General features: G+C 48.3%; 1 protein-coding gene across 8 annotated transcripts in view; it reads left to right on the top strand.

The window, feature by feature from the left end:
* Window positions 1–15,231, top strand: part of PRKAG2 (protein kinase AMP-activated non-catalytic subunit gamma 2) — a 2,090,293-nt gene that overhangs the window by 1,512,706 nt on the left and 562,356 nt on the right. For all 8 annotated transcript variants that reach the window (XM_069647770.1, XM_069647769.1, XM_069647768.1 and 5 more), the window contains one exon: window positions 6,575–6,795. In XM_069647770.1, the coding sequence (XP_069503871.1) occupies window positions 6,575–6,795 (221 nt within the window). The remainder of the gene's footprint in view (window positions 1–6,574; window positions 6,796–15,231) is intronic.

Here is a 15,231-nt window from a genome sequence, read left to right on the forward strand (position 1 = left end):
CACCTGTGTGTCATCAATCACCCCCGGGCGTCGATCTCCCGCTTCCGGTATCAGCCCTCTGGGTATGCGCTTGAATAGTGCTTCGGCGGGCGCGATTCCGGTGGACTGATGTGGGGTGGACCGGTACTCACGGAGGAATTCGATCAGATTATGGCGCAGGTCTTCCCCTCCATTGACGGAGATGCGAAAAATTTTGTTAAGGGTCCGCATGAACCGTTCAACCTCTCCATTGGCTCTTGGCCACAGTGGGGTCACTTTACGGTGTTTGATGCCTCGTTCTGCGCAGTATCTGGCGAAACGCTGCCCTTGGAATGGAGCGCCGTTGTCTGAACAGATCTCGAGCGGGAAGCCGTGGGTGGCGAAGATTTTGTCCATGGCCAGGATGGTGTGATCGCTGGCGGTGTATTCTACTAGCTCCACCTCCGGGTACCTTGACCACTGGTCTGTTACCACTACGAAGTGTAGGCCTCTGCCGGTCGAGCCGAAGTCTGCGTGGACAGTACCCCACGGCACGTCGCTCCGTGGCATGGCTTGGATGGGCGGGCTCTTTTCAGCCGGACTCGCGGCTTGGCAAGGGATGCATGCCTTTACGAACTCGGTCACTCGGTGTTCCAGGTCGGGGAACCAGACTTTCAGCCTCAGGCGCGCCTTCATCTTGGCCATGCCTTGATGTCCTGTGTGGGCTAGCTGGAGAACCCTTGTGACCAGGGATCTGGGGATCACGATCTGGTCACCTCGTAGCAGTAGGCCATCCGTGGACACTGAGAGCTCGTGTCGAGCCTTCCACAACAGTTGCAGGTCCCTCTGCGTCTCTGGGTGTCTTCTGGCGTTGTTCAGGAGGACGTCTCGCCATTCCCCTGTGGCAACCGCTCTTTTCACTCGCAAGAATGCTTCGTCAGAGTTCGAGTCATCTGAAATGTTCTCCCTCGACAGGGCCACTGGCAGGGCTGACTCGACGACGAGATGCACGGCGTCCGCCGCGTCAGATAGCTCTACCGGATTCTGGGCGTCCCTCGTACCGGGGTGGCGGGACAGGTAGTCTGCGGGGTTGTGGGTGCCCGGGCGGTACACCAGCTTGACGCTGTATTCGATGAGCGATAGCATCCATCTTTCGATCCGGGGAGGCGGCTTTGAGGAGGTGCCTGACAGGATGGGAATCAGGGGTTTATGGTCAGTGACCACGACGACGGGTTTGCCGAGGATATATATCCTGAAGTGTTTGCATCCCCACAGGATGGCAAGGGCCTCTCTCTCGATTTGCGAGTAGCGCCTTTCCGTGTCGGTGAGGGCCTTGCTAGCGTAGGCAATGGGTCTCATCGCTCCCAGTTCGTCGGCCTGCATGAGGACTGCCCCTAGACCTACGGGGCTGGCGTCAACCACGATCTCTGATTCCCGGCTGGGGTGGAAGTAGGCCATCGTCTCCTGCTCTGACAGGGCCTCTTTGATGGCATTGAATGATCTTTGTTCTGCCGCTGTCCATTGCCACGGTACGTCATTCCTGGTGAGTGCTCTCAATGGTTCTGATAGGGAGGCTAGGTCTTTGATGAATCTGCCACAGTAATTGACCATCCCCAGGAAGCTCCGAACTTCTGCAGGAGATGTGGGCGGAGGCGCATCTCTTATGTCTTTTACCTTGCCGGGGTCAGGTGAAATGCCGTTCGCATGGAAGGTGAACCCAAAGAATTCCAGCCGATCTTTCAGGAATTCGCACTTTTCTTGGTGTAGTGTAAGACCTACCGCCTGGAGTCTCTCAAACGTGCGTTCCAGCCTTTTAAGGTGTTCGCTCTCTGACTTGGCGAAGACCAGAATGTCGTCGGACATGTTAATGACACCCCTCAGGCCGGACAACGCTCCTCTTATTGCGTTCTGGAAGACCTCAGCCGCGGATGAGATCCCGAAGTTGAGTCTCTTGTACTGGTACAATCCTTCATGCGTTGTGAACATAGTGATGTACCTCGACTCGGGGTGCAGTTCCAGTTGATGGTAGCCGGATCTGAGGTCTAGTTTGGAGAAGACCTTGGCGCCTTGGAGTTCTCCAACAATATCGTCCAGGGTGGGCGTGAGGTGGCGCTCTCTTTTGATGGCAGCATTGGGTAGCCTCATGTCTACGCAGATGCGTACAGCCCCTGGTTGCTTCGGCTTCGGGGCCACTACGATGGGTGAAACCCACGGGGTGGGCCCTTCTACCCGTTCGATGATGTCTCGGTCCATTAGCTGTTGCAGTTCCGCCTCCACTTGTGCCCTCAGGTGAAATGGAATTCGGCGGTGCTTGAGGGCTGTCGGCCTTACGGATTTGTCGATGTGCAAGCGAATGGGGTCTGCGTTCAGCTTGCCGATACCCTTGAAGAGACTCGCGAACTTGTGTAGCATGCTCTTAAGATCTGCATGGTATACCCCAAATGTGAAATGCACGATGTCGAGCGCTTCTGACGCCGCACAGCTTAGCAGCGAATGGGGGCTGACGTCGGTGACGAAGAATCTTGCCTTGATGGAGTTTTGTCCATGCGATACTGGGGCAATAAATGCACCTTGGATGGGTAAGGGGGTGTCGCCACCGAATGCATATATCCTCGCTGTTGATGTCGACAGTTCTGGTGGGCCTGGCAGGGCTACGTAGTGTTTGGTGGCTAGCACGCAGACTGAAGCCCCGGTGTCGATGAGGATGGGGGTGGGAGTGCCCTTGATGTCGACGGTGCATTTGGGTTGGCGTTTCGTGCTGGAACATCTCGCGATGCTGGAGATGAAGAAGACTTCTTCCTCTTCCTCTTCCTCCTCTTCTTCTTCTGCGAGATCTAGGTCTTGCAGGCCTTGATCAATGGAGGAGATGCCTCTCACTCTGCGGGAACTGCTTCGCCCCACTCTCTCCGGTCCTCTTGTCGTTGTGACAGGGGCAGCCGCACGGCACGTTCTGGCAAAGTGACCCGGTATACCGCACCGGGCGCATGTTCTTGACTTGGCTGGGCAGTCACCGCTGTGGGGGAGGTCATACCCACAGTTCGAGCACGATGGGGCGGTGCTTGGAGCGGACGCGGTGTCGGGCTTTCTCGGCGCCCACCTTGACCTGTTCGCAGCCGACCGTCCTACTGCAAATGCGTCTTCGTTGTGCCCTGGTCGCGAGGCAGCGTCCATTTTCGCGCCTCTGGCCTCTGCTAGTTCGTGTGCTCTGCCCAGGTCCAGGATCTGCTGGAGGGTTAGGCCAGGCTCCCTCAACACTTGCCTCCGAAGTTTACTGGAGCTGCACCCCTGTAGTAATTGGTTGCGGACCATCTCCTCTTCGTCGGCCCATCTGCAAGAGGTCGCCAGGTGTCTCAGGCGGGCGCAGAATTTGTCCAGGGGTTCATCGTCTAACTGTTTCTCAGCGCCCATGACGAACCTGTCAAAATCCACATTGGCCATGGGTAAGAAATGGTCTTTAAGTGCCTGCTTGACGGCGTCATAAGTGACCACGGGGATGGTCAGGGAGTCATAGATCTTGTGGACTTCTGCGCCTGCTGAATAGATCATGGTCGCAACCTTTTCATCATCGTCGTTAACCCCTGCTGCCCTGAAGAACATGTCCAGTCTTTTAACCCACAGCAGCCACCTCGGTCCTAGCTTGGAAGGGGGTCCAGTGGCATCAAACTCTGGCATGGGGGCTAGGGAGCTGCGGGCTCTGCGGGGAATCGGGGCTGCGGCACCCTCATCGTCTGCGCCGTCACCCATTTTCTTTTGCTAGGTACTCACAGGTGGTAGATGTGGCCTTGTGGTAGTGGTGGGAGCGAAATCCTCTTCTTTCTTCTTGTGTGCCACAGCCTTGCACCAGCAAGACTGTGGGCGTTCCAAAAATTGTTTTTTTTTTTTCCTCTCTGCTAGCGCCGTCGGCGAGTGGCGCACGAGCACCCTGTTGGGCCGCAACCACGGTCGCCGCACGTGACGGGGAGCGGATCGAAGAAAAAAAAATGGCCGCCGGTGCGTCGTTAGTCCGTGACGCGGCGGGCTTAACACAGCGTTGCAGCCGGGCATGGGAGTGGGCCGTGGCTCCTCCTCGTCGCCAGTGTGATGATCGGGGGGGCCGCCGGTGTCATGCGGGCCCCTATGGCGTACATGCCCTGCGCGCAGCAACGCCGCGCAGGAACAGACACGGAGGCGTCTGCTCGTTCCGGCGCTCCGGCCCCAACTGCCGGGCGCCGCCTTTATTATCAACTACGCATGCTGTGTACTACGTACACAACAGGTTCCATAAGAATCCATCGCATTAGCACCAGCGTGAAAACCCATCCTGGCATTAATGCACCCAAATGTTAATGGTGCAGTGGGAAATCGAGGGAGAAACGTCAAATCCTACTCACTCCACAACTCTACCATACCAATGCTCCAATGTGAGGTCGATGGGAAAATGGTGCTTGCCGCCAATTTTTGCGATCTGCTGCACCTCGACACGACTCCAGAAGTAATTTGCAAATATGTCAATACTGGCCTGAGGCTTTCAATGTTGAAAATATTGCTCTGTTCGCCAGTCCCCTTGTCTGGTGTACGTTCCTGCTCTTAGCCCCTTCTCATGTAATGTAGGTCATTCAATGCAAAAATGCTCTTATGTAAAGGCGCCTTAACTTAGCACTGCCTCTATTCTCTGCTGTGACCTGATTTGTAAGTCCCTTCTCTTTGAAAGGACACCCTGTTCCTAAATAAATAGAAATACAAAATACAAATAACACCCGGATCCCAACACAGTCCAGACCACGACAAAAAGCAATACAAAAAAAGACCCACAACCCGTAGTGAAAGATGACACGATTCATCACTAGATCAAACAAACCTACGAGGTGCACTGCTAAAAGGCTATTTAAGTGAAAAAGGTTAAGAAGAATGCCTTCCTTACGTCTCCTGCAGACAGCAGCGCCATCTACTGTTCAGTTGGATATGACCTGCCCCTCCATTGTACTGTACCTGATGCCCCTCCATTGTACTGCACCCGATGCCCCTCCATTGTACTTACTGCACCCGATGCCCCTCCATTGTAATGTACCTGATGCCCCCCATTGTACTGTACCTGATGCCCCCCATTGTACTGTACCTGATGCCCCTCCATTGTACTGCACATGATGCCCCCCATTTGCTGTACCTGATGCCCCCATTGTACTGTACCCGATGCCCCTCCATTGTACTGCACCCGATGTCACCCCATTGTACTGTACCTGATGCCCCTCCATTGTACTGCACCCGATGTCACCCCATTGTACTGTACTTGATGCCCCCTCATTGTACTGCACCCGATGTCACCTCTATTGTACTGTACCTGATGCCCCCTCCATTGTACTGCACCCGATGCCCCTCCATTGTACTGCACCTGATTCTGGATTGCCTGCATGGCTGCTTTTAAGCCTTTCTGGACGGCACACCTCGTACTCTCAATAAAATGCAATGCAATACAATATACAATAGAAGACTTGTAGTCCTGATTTCGTAATGAGGAAGTCCAGGGCTGCAACTCCAGAAGATGGGCCTATTCTCTGCCATATATCTTCTGCCCACTAACCCAATGCACACTCACACATGTGGGCTTGTTTTTAACGTAAGTAGGCGTTCAATTGTCCCATGTGAATCAGAAGGGCCAATTCTTTGGACATGTTTAAGGGAACACAATAAAGGAAACTCTCCCGCCATTTGCAAATGGCTGGACTAAATTGTTGTCCTGGAAACAATCCAAAAATGTCCTTTAAAGTCATTTTGTTGATCATGGCTGATCATCTCAAAGGCCAAAGTGAAAGGAAGGTTGCGGCGATGTTGTTGCCGAGTTAGCGTGGGAGATTACACACGTGATTGCCTTTTGGGGTCTTTGCTTGTTTGAGGATCTGTTGGGGGTGGGTTTGTGGAGCATTGCCAGGAGCACCTGCACCTGGGAAAGGTCTGAGCCTGCAAATGCCAGGAGGCTATTCGCAAGGAGGCGGAAAAGGCTTGCCATCCTAGGGTGTGCTTTGTCGGAAGCTTTAGGGTACACTTACGCTGCTCGGGATTACAGGCAGCAATTAACTGGATACACATTTACTGGAGCCAATTATCTTGTAGTGCTGGCTGTGGCCGGTTGCCATACCAGCAAAGTAACATCTTGCACGACCTCCTGATTACAAATGCAAAGCTACTAACCCAGACGAAAGAAAACAGATTGGTTTTTCTTTTTAATGAGGACTGATAGGAAGGAAATTCTAGCATTACCCAGATTCTGTGCTGGGACAACTTCCAGGTCTGCAACACAACTTGAGTTTAAAGTACACAGTCATTGTTAAATTAGAGTGGAAGGCACTAAAATATGTATATATGAAATGAAATGCCGTGAAACATATTATTCGATCAGGCAAAGCATAGCATTAAAAAGCACGTTTATTGTCCAGTTTGCTTTTTCAAAGTGGAGCAGTTCCGAAAGTTTTCTTGAACGGCAATAAAACGTTGCTTGAGGTGTGTACTGTGTTGCTGGACAGCTTGACGCTGTGGCAGTTTGCCTGACAACTAAGTTAATATGTTGCTTTCCTAGGCTGCGCTGCTCTGGGCTTGCTTCATACAGACGAGGTCTAATTATTAATTGTGTTGCTCATTCCAGCCTCAGGACTCGCCTCCTCGCCGTCGACTCCGACGCAAGTGACCAAACAGCCAACCTTCCCGCTGGAATCGTACAAGCATGAACCCGAAAGGCTAGAGGCCCGGCTCCGCTCCTTCTCCTCGCCACCGGACACCGGGCAGCGCTTCACCCTGCCCCCTATGCATATGGCGACGGCGAAGCCCCTGCCAGTGGCCTCACCCTCCAGTGCTACCTCAAAATCAGTAAGTTGTGTGATTGGTTGGCAGTGTTGCTTTTGGGAACGTTGTGGCAGTTGTTTGGCATCTTGCACCGGCCAATGCAGCTAAAGCCGAGGAGCAGTAGCTCTCCTTGTGTTCGTGAAGGAGCATAGGTGTCTCTCAGGAAGTTGGTGTTTCGCCCATCACTCCCTTACGTAATGAACAGAGAGGGAACTAAATATCTAGCCGTATACTAGCGAGGGAGTTGGTGGTAGGATGCATTGAAGGGGTGCATTTTCAGTTCAGTGGCCCTGGTGAACCGGTGAACCGGTGCGGTTGCCACAGCTGAGCGGGTTCCATGGCCTTGCTCCCTGAAGCGGGAGCCGTCATCCATCCTTGGATTTGATCTGGGGATTTGAACTAGATTTGGTTGTACGAGTTGACGAGGCATCGATCTTTCCTTATAGTGCTGTACTTCTAGCCCTTTCCGAAATAGAACGCGAAATAGAATAACTCCCTTAATCTAGATTCATGTTGTCCCGTGACTTGTTTGTATAATGTGACTCTGCGTGTACATGTGGCGCCCTGAAGCCTGCGGGCTATGGCGCGGTATAATTAAATATATAAATAAATGCCACATTCTCCAATGAAACAACTGCGGTGAGGTCTGGTGTGTGCAGCCGGCAGTAAAAAGGTGCCGCTGCGACTTCTACGTGCACGAACATTGGTTTAACAGCAAGGGACGGACTCTTCAGTTCTCCACGAAGGATTGCAATGACGCTGTCTAAAATATGTGAGCTGTCATGAAGTTTCCAGTTGCAGGTTTACTGACTTTTCAGAGATAGTTAAGCAAATGCATATGCACTTTTGGGTGTGTGGTGTCCTGTAGTCCAATGATGTGCAATATGTTTGCTTATTACGTACATACAACTGCCTGCCTTTTAGGATGGGGTAAAGTCCTTTCTGTAAACATTTGTTTAGTTGCACACAGTGTTACCAATACACAATGATGGGAATCATAGGTATGGTGTGTAGTGGGTTGGCACTGTGCATGAACGATATCTTCAGACGTGTTGAAAGGCTTGCAGATTACGTGTCCTGTGATCGCTCAGTGCCATTGGTCCGCAGGGGCACTCCTTAGGTTCAGGCTCTTGGATGATGCTTTTGCAACACCTATTTGAGCAAATACTATTGCTTTGCATAGTGGTAAGTGGCAAAGATGTAAGACCTCACACCCGCCTTAATGATGTGTCCCTAGCCCCACTGTTTGCATGTTTCTCCTTTGCCATTGGATGAAAGAGAAATATTGTGTTTGAAACTTAGTTACAATTGGTTGCCAACAATATCACTCTAATAGAAAGACCCCAGACCTCTGAGACTTGAGAGAACCGCCTTTGTTTGGTTGTACTGTTTTAATGTATGTGTCTGACTTGTGTGAAGGACTTTCATTGTTGTTCTCACTTGTAATGGTGGGAACTTTATTGCTCTCTTTTAGTCATGGCTTGAAGTTTGCTGGGGCATGTGATACTACACTTGACATATGACTGCCATAAAGAATCCAATGATTATTGTTACATAGATAGAGAGTGCTAGGGACCATGCAGCCTGGCCATTTCTCCCACTGCTCTACACAATAGGCTCTACTTCGGCAACCCTGGCTTTGCTCTGACATAATTTACACCGACATAAATGCCCCTATAGCCACAAAACAGATACATGGCTATAGGGTATGATTACAAGTTTGGTGGTGCAGTTAAAAAATTGCACTAAAGTGGCAGTAATGGAATTCTGGTTTTGGTGGAGAAGTGGCAGAGCTAACTCCCACATTTAGCTGGAGGCCTTTCCTCCCTCTTAATACCGCAAAAATGAGCTATTCTCACAAGTGGAATTATCGCAAGCAGAATTACCTTGCACAATAATTCCTCAAAATCTCCTTTGAGGCCCTATGCAATCCAGAAAAGTGGATTAACTCTGCCATGACCCCACTCACTACCTGGCCAGACCTAGCGGCAGTAATGGTAAACAAGTTGGGTCTTATTTCCAATGTAAATACCCCCAAACTCGTAATGAGGCCCTAGATGTCCATTTCCTGGGAGACAGATGTCACTGGCAAGTTGAATACAGAAGTGCTGTAACTTGAAGTTCGTATGTAGGGCACTGCTCGTGTATGGCAGCAGTCTTATGTGTGTGTGCTGTTTAGAAGAAGAGGCATTGCTCAACTTACACAACAAAGCTGCTGTGGGTGTATGACACAATACGGTGCCCTCATTGACATCATGATAAAGCCTTTGATTTGTAGTGGATGTGTGCTTTTAGAGAAAGCACACATAGAATGGCGTTCATAGCCATGGTACATTTCTCTGTGTTAGTTGTATTGTGGTAAAGTGCCATGAAAGATTTCAGAGGGTGCTGCACACGTGATCATATAAACGCCTCCTCTGCCTTTCCTGCCTCTTAAAAGTTACGCTATCTCAAACACATGTTGCTTCACTTAGAGTGTAAATCATCTGAGAAGATCTACCTACCGAATAGTACTATTAATGTTTTATATATAGTATAGTGAAATATTGCTTGTATGGTTTATCGCTTAAAATCACAAATGTGTACAGTAAAACTATCTGAGATATGTTGCGATTGTACCTCTTGGTGTGCATTGTTTCTTCTTAAAAACAAAAAGGTTTACTTAGTTATTTCATTGTTGTTTATGTGAATGTGTTTTTAACTGTGTGTAATTTTGTGTAAAAGTTTGACAATTCATTTTCTTTATTTTAGAAACAACTTTCTTTAAAAAAAAAAAAAATCTCAAGCATTTTCACTACACGTTCCTTAAATGTACAACCAAAGTTTAATGCAGGGAGCAAAATTACATTGATTTTCTTTGTCTTTTGTTTCCCCTACTTTAATACGTGCCCTCAAATGTGGCACATGCTTGGGCATTCTTAAATTAAACCACAGTCAGCTTTCATTACTTTAAAATGCAACACTCAGAACACAAGATTTGTTTGTTGTGGTTTTGTGCTGAAAGCCTACACTGGAAAACCTGCTTAAGGCTATGGTGATGATGCTGTATGGGTGCCTGCACAGGTGTTTGTGCCTTGTTTGAACCCTTGACACTGTGTGCTAAGTACAGAAGCACACTAGAGGATGAAGATGGTATCACTCTGGGCTAGAATTCATTTACTCCAGAAATATGTCAGAGCTCCAGCGGTAAATATAAATGATAGCATGTGCCACACTTGGATGGAATTGTGAATGATAGCATGTGCCACACTTAGACTGAATTGTGAATGATAGCATGCGCCACACTTAGACTGAATTCTAAATGATAGCATGTGCCACACTTGGATGGAATTGTGAATGATAGCATGTGCCACACTTAGACTGAATTGTAAATGATAGCATGTGCCACACTTAGACGGAATTGTAAATGATAGCATGTGCCACACTTGGATGGAATTGTGAATGATAGCATGTGCCACACTTAGACTGAATTGTGAATGATAGCATGCGCCACACTTAGACTGAATTCTAAATGATAGCATGTGCCACACTTGGATGGAATTGTGAATGATAGCATGTGCCACACTTAGACTGAATTGTAAATGATAGCATGTGCCACACTTAGACGGAATTGTAAATGATAGCATGTGCCACACTTGGATGGAATTGTGAATGATAGCATGTGCCACACTTAGACTGAATTGTAAATGATAGCATGTGCCACACTTAGACTGAATTGTAGACTGAATTGTAAATGATAGCATGTGCCACACTTGGATGGAATTGTGAATGATAGCATGTGCCACACTTAGACTGAATTGTAAATGATAGCATGTGCCACACTTAGACGGAATTGTAAATGATAGCATGTGCCACACTTGGATGGAATTGTGAATGATAGCATGTGCCACACTTAGACTGAATTGTAAATGATAGCATGTGCCACACTTGGATGGAATTGTGAATGATAGCATGCGCCACACTTAGACTGAATTGTAAATGATAGCATGTGCCACACTTTGATGGAATTGTAAATGATAGCATGTGCCACACTTAGATTGAATTGTAAATGATAGCATGTGCCACACTTCGATTCAATTGTAAAGATAGCATATCCACCACTTAGATAGAATTGTGAATCATAGATGGGTCACACCTGAAAGGAATTGTGAATGATAGCATGTGCCACACTTATATTGAATTGTGAATGATAGCAGGTGCCTCATCTAGATAGAATTATGATTGTAGCATATCCCTCAGTTAGTTGGAATTGTGAATTATAACGTATCCAACACTTAGATAGACTTCTCTCACTTACTGTTGAACTTAGAAAATGTGCCTAATGTATGCCCCCTGTCCTGCTCTCGTGCTTGATCGCAGGCGCTTCCTGATATCCACCATATCATACTACTATGCTTACTCTCCCCTATACACCATCATTCAACTAGAACACAGCTGTACTATGACACATTCGGTTTAGCTGTTTTCATAATAACAAAACCCCATGAACTCCACATCATCCTAATAAAACACAGCTAGCTGAGCGCATTCCGGCTAGCTTAAGCGTCTCCTCAGTCCTAACGCAGACAGATTTTAGTCTGGGTGTCCACCCTCCAGACTGAACACATCCAACTTATTTCCTCAGCACCACACCTACCGCTAAGAAGCAGGTATCATGCAACAACCACACCAGCTGCACACATATCCGGTGCACCCACACACCATACCACACTCTCTCTCTCTACTGACTGAACTGCGGTTCCCATGGGCGTTTAACCTACCAGCGCTTTGAGATCATACCAGTGATACATAAGGCGCTATATAAATACCAAGTAACATAACATAACATATGGCTGATGTTCATCAACCAAAACAGCTTATTTGTGCCCTAAACGTACATTGTTACATTGTGGAACATCCAGAAATTCTCCCTGATTTAATAGTTGGAGAAGTTCCACTTTGTTTCTTCACATTTATGATCTTATTCCCTGCTGTTGTGAAAATACTTTACACTTTAGGGGAGGATCATTTCAAAAGTTGCCTGGGATCATAAAGGTGCGACCCAAGGGAAGGTAGGTTTATATTATCCACAAACAACTTAAGAAACAAACAACTTTAGAAACAAACCACTTGAAAAAATGTTAGCGCGACAAATAAAATGATTCTACTCCCAGCTCTACTCTCCTTCCCATCTCGACCGCCATAGAAATAGAAAAGAGACTAGGTCCCCTATCTATTTACACAGGAGATTGCGCTCACGCAATACACACAGAGTCCGTCTTCTGTAAAAAAAACAAAATAAAAGTATTCCCACCCCGCGAAGAGCTCCAGTGTGCTAATAGGTATCCCTCACTTTCCAGGGGCATACAGGACCCTGAGCCTTCACCAGGCTCTCACGGTTACCGGCCCTCCACACACCGCCGCACCCCTTATGCCGGAGTGATTGCTACATTTCCCCACACATATATGTGTACCGTATTTTATTGATTAGGACCTAATTTTTACTTCTAATTATCTGTATCTCTAAAGTGTACAAATTGGCAGAAAACATTTTCGTTAACGCACATGCTAATTTGCTGTTAGACATAGCTTGGGAGTGTTACTTCCAAGGTGAGAGGTAGATTTCACAGGTCTCAGAAATGTGAATTATTCTAGTTTGTAAAGCCCAGAAGACTCCACATGCCACCATATGTGAATCAACAAATGAATGGTGGAAAAAATATATATTTGGAAGGTTTTATTTATAATATTCTGAATGTGGATTGTCATGTGGTCTGAGAATATCAAAGTCAAGTTCAAGTTGTCACAGCTGTTCCTCTCCACCGTGACTATTGGGCACTGGCTTTCCTGCCCTTCATATGCCCCTGTTCAATTACTCGTTTGTGTATTACTTTCCCGACTTCCATTGGGACCTGTGACTTCCAGGTCGGCATGCAGTATTTGCGTTGACTCACTCCAGGCAGCTCCAACCTCAGCAGTGGTCGAAGCGTTCAAAAAGAAGTAGTGGAACTATGCTCCCTACTGCCACTCCCCGCAACCCCCATCACCACGCCCCCTCCCTCGCACAGTACAAGCCCCCAAACACATACAACTGCTGTTTAAGGGACTATTTAGTGCAGTGCACTGAAAGTGCAAGTTTCAACTTCTTCCTACACTTTTATTTTAAAAGGAAACCATTCCGGAATGGTTTATTTTTTAAAATAAAAGTATAGGAACAGAAACACTTAATTTAAAAAAGTAGAGGAGCACTGTTCCCAGATGCTCCCGCCCACTTCGACCACTTAACTGCAGTTAATCTCTTGAGACGTTTCTGTGAATTTGAGCTTACTCTTTGAACTATAGGAACTCTGACTCACAAATTGCAGCATGCAGTGTTTCTCTTTACTATCTTTTGCTCAGTGAAGTTCCATTCACATCCAAGGAAGGGCACTCAGCCAATCATGTGGCTGTAAACGTGGTCGTGGACTGCCAGTGTACCTCCCACGCTTCATCAGTCACCTCAGCCCTTCCACCTGCCAGTGTACCTCCCACGCTTCATCAGTCACCTCAGCCCTTCCACCTGAGCACCACCATGTTTTTCTCTTGCTGCTCCATCCTCTCCCTGCACACGCCCCCATTCCCACCCTCCCCACCAAGCCCAAAGACATCCCTGAACCCTTCCCCTCCCCTGCCCCACTTCCTCCATACCCACTTACCTGCTGGACCGGAGCATTCTGCTCCAGTCGTGACGCTCCATCCCAGTCCTCGGTGCCTGCCATAAAAATAGTAAAGGGACTCAGTTCCTTTTCTTTCTACTATGGTGGTAGCCATCTATTTTAAATATGTTTTTTCTTTGGCGATTGGTCTCGTGCAATACGTGCTGAGCCAGTCTCCTGTGTGAAAAAATTAATACAACTATTCGCTCCCTGGATGGAGCCCAACGGTGTGAATAGCCATCATCCCCTTGTCTGTTGGGCGTACCAGGGCCGGTAACAGTCCTAAGCCCTTGGGCTGGCAGGCCGTTGCCTGGCCTGGTACAAATTACCATATTGACATCCAGGAAATGGCACTCAGCCAATCTGGCGACTGGAAACACGTGGGTGAACTGCCACATGTACCGTTTGCAATTTATCAGCCATCTGAGCCCCTTCCCCAGGCGCTGCCATGTTTTTTCCTTGCTGCCCCAGCTCCTCCCTGTTCCCTCCAGCTGCCTATGCCCCCAGGCCCCCATGAGTACCCTTCCTCCATCCCACGCCCTCCCTACCCACTTACCTGTTAGACCTGAGCTTTCTGCTCTGGTCGCGGTGCTCCATCCCCGTCCTCGTTGCCTGCCATAGAAATAGAAAAGGAGTTCAATTCCTTTTCTACGTACTATGGTGGATGCCATCTTGTTTTTATTTCTTTTCGTGGGAGATTGGGCTTGCGCAATACATGGGAAGCCAGTCGCTGGTGAAAAAAGATGTATACAGCTATTTGCAGCCCAAAAGGAGCACCAGGGTGTGAATAGCTATCACCCCCTGGTCAGGTGGCCGTTCCAGGGCCAATGACAGCCCTGAGCCCACACGGAGACTATCGCGACCCTCCCTAGTACGCCCCCTGATTCGGCTTTGCCTGCCATAATGTGCAATCTCTTTTTCTAGGAACTCTGACTTTAAGGGTGAGCATGGAAAGTTAATCTTACTTTCACATTCTCAACAACGTTCTACGCTTCTAAGCTATATTCACTTTATCCGTGTGTTCTCAGTGATCTCAGTGTGCAATGATTAGCTATAAATTCCCTTTCTCTGTATGCTTTGGGGACTCTTAAGTCCCATGATGCACCGTTTCACTTTAAGTTCACTTTCTCAAGCTGCTGTAGGATCCTTAATTCCAGGTTCCAGCAGGCAGCGCTACTCCTTGGATTCACATGCACAGTGCATTCTAGGAATTCCAAATCCCAGTATATAGTAGTTCATTAAATATCCACTTTTTCAGTGTTTTCCTCTGCCAGGGTTAGGGCGCAGATGCTTCTCCATTTTGTGGTCTTTCTCCCTGCTTCTATCTCCTTCTCCTTTCACAAAAGCTTGCTCCTGTTTTGGTTCTGTGCATTGCTTTCTATTTATCTCCCAGTCTACTCTTTTTCATACATCATCGTGACAGGACAGCGGCTCTGCTGGCCTCTCACTCTAACTCCCCCTTTACAGCATCCAACACTCCTGGGCTCTGGCAGGGGTTCTTATCCATGCGACCGCTGAGTTGCTTTGTGTCTGTCATCCACCGGCTTCCACGAGCTGGCCTTTCCTCCTAGATTCACTGTGGCTCATTTGCTCACTTCTGCTTGACAGCACCCCTCAGATCCCCATGCCAACACAACGACTTCCTGTCTGCTCTCTCTGCCTTTTCCTCTGGCCAGTGGCATTGTGGGCCTGGTCACCTGACCATGTTCAGGTAAAGAGGACTTTTGACTCAGTGTTCCACTGTATGTTAAGAAGACATTTGTGCACACACAAACACCCCTTTAAC

The sequence above is a fragment of the Ambystoma mexicanum genome, chromosome 2q (genome assembly GCF_040938575.1).
Source record: "Ambystoma mexicanum isolate Mex_15411 chromosome 2q, UKY_AmexF1_1, whole genome shotgun sequence".
NCBI lineage: Eukaryota > Metazoa > Chordata > Amphibia > Caudata > Ambystomatidae > Ambystoma > Ambystoma mexicanum.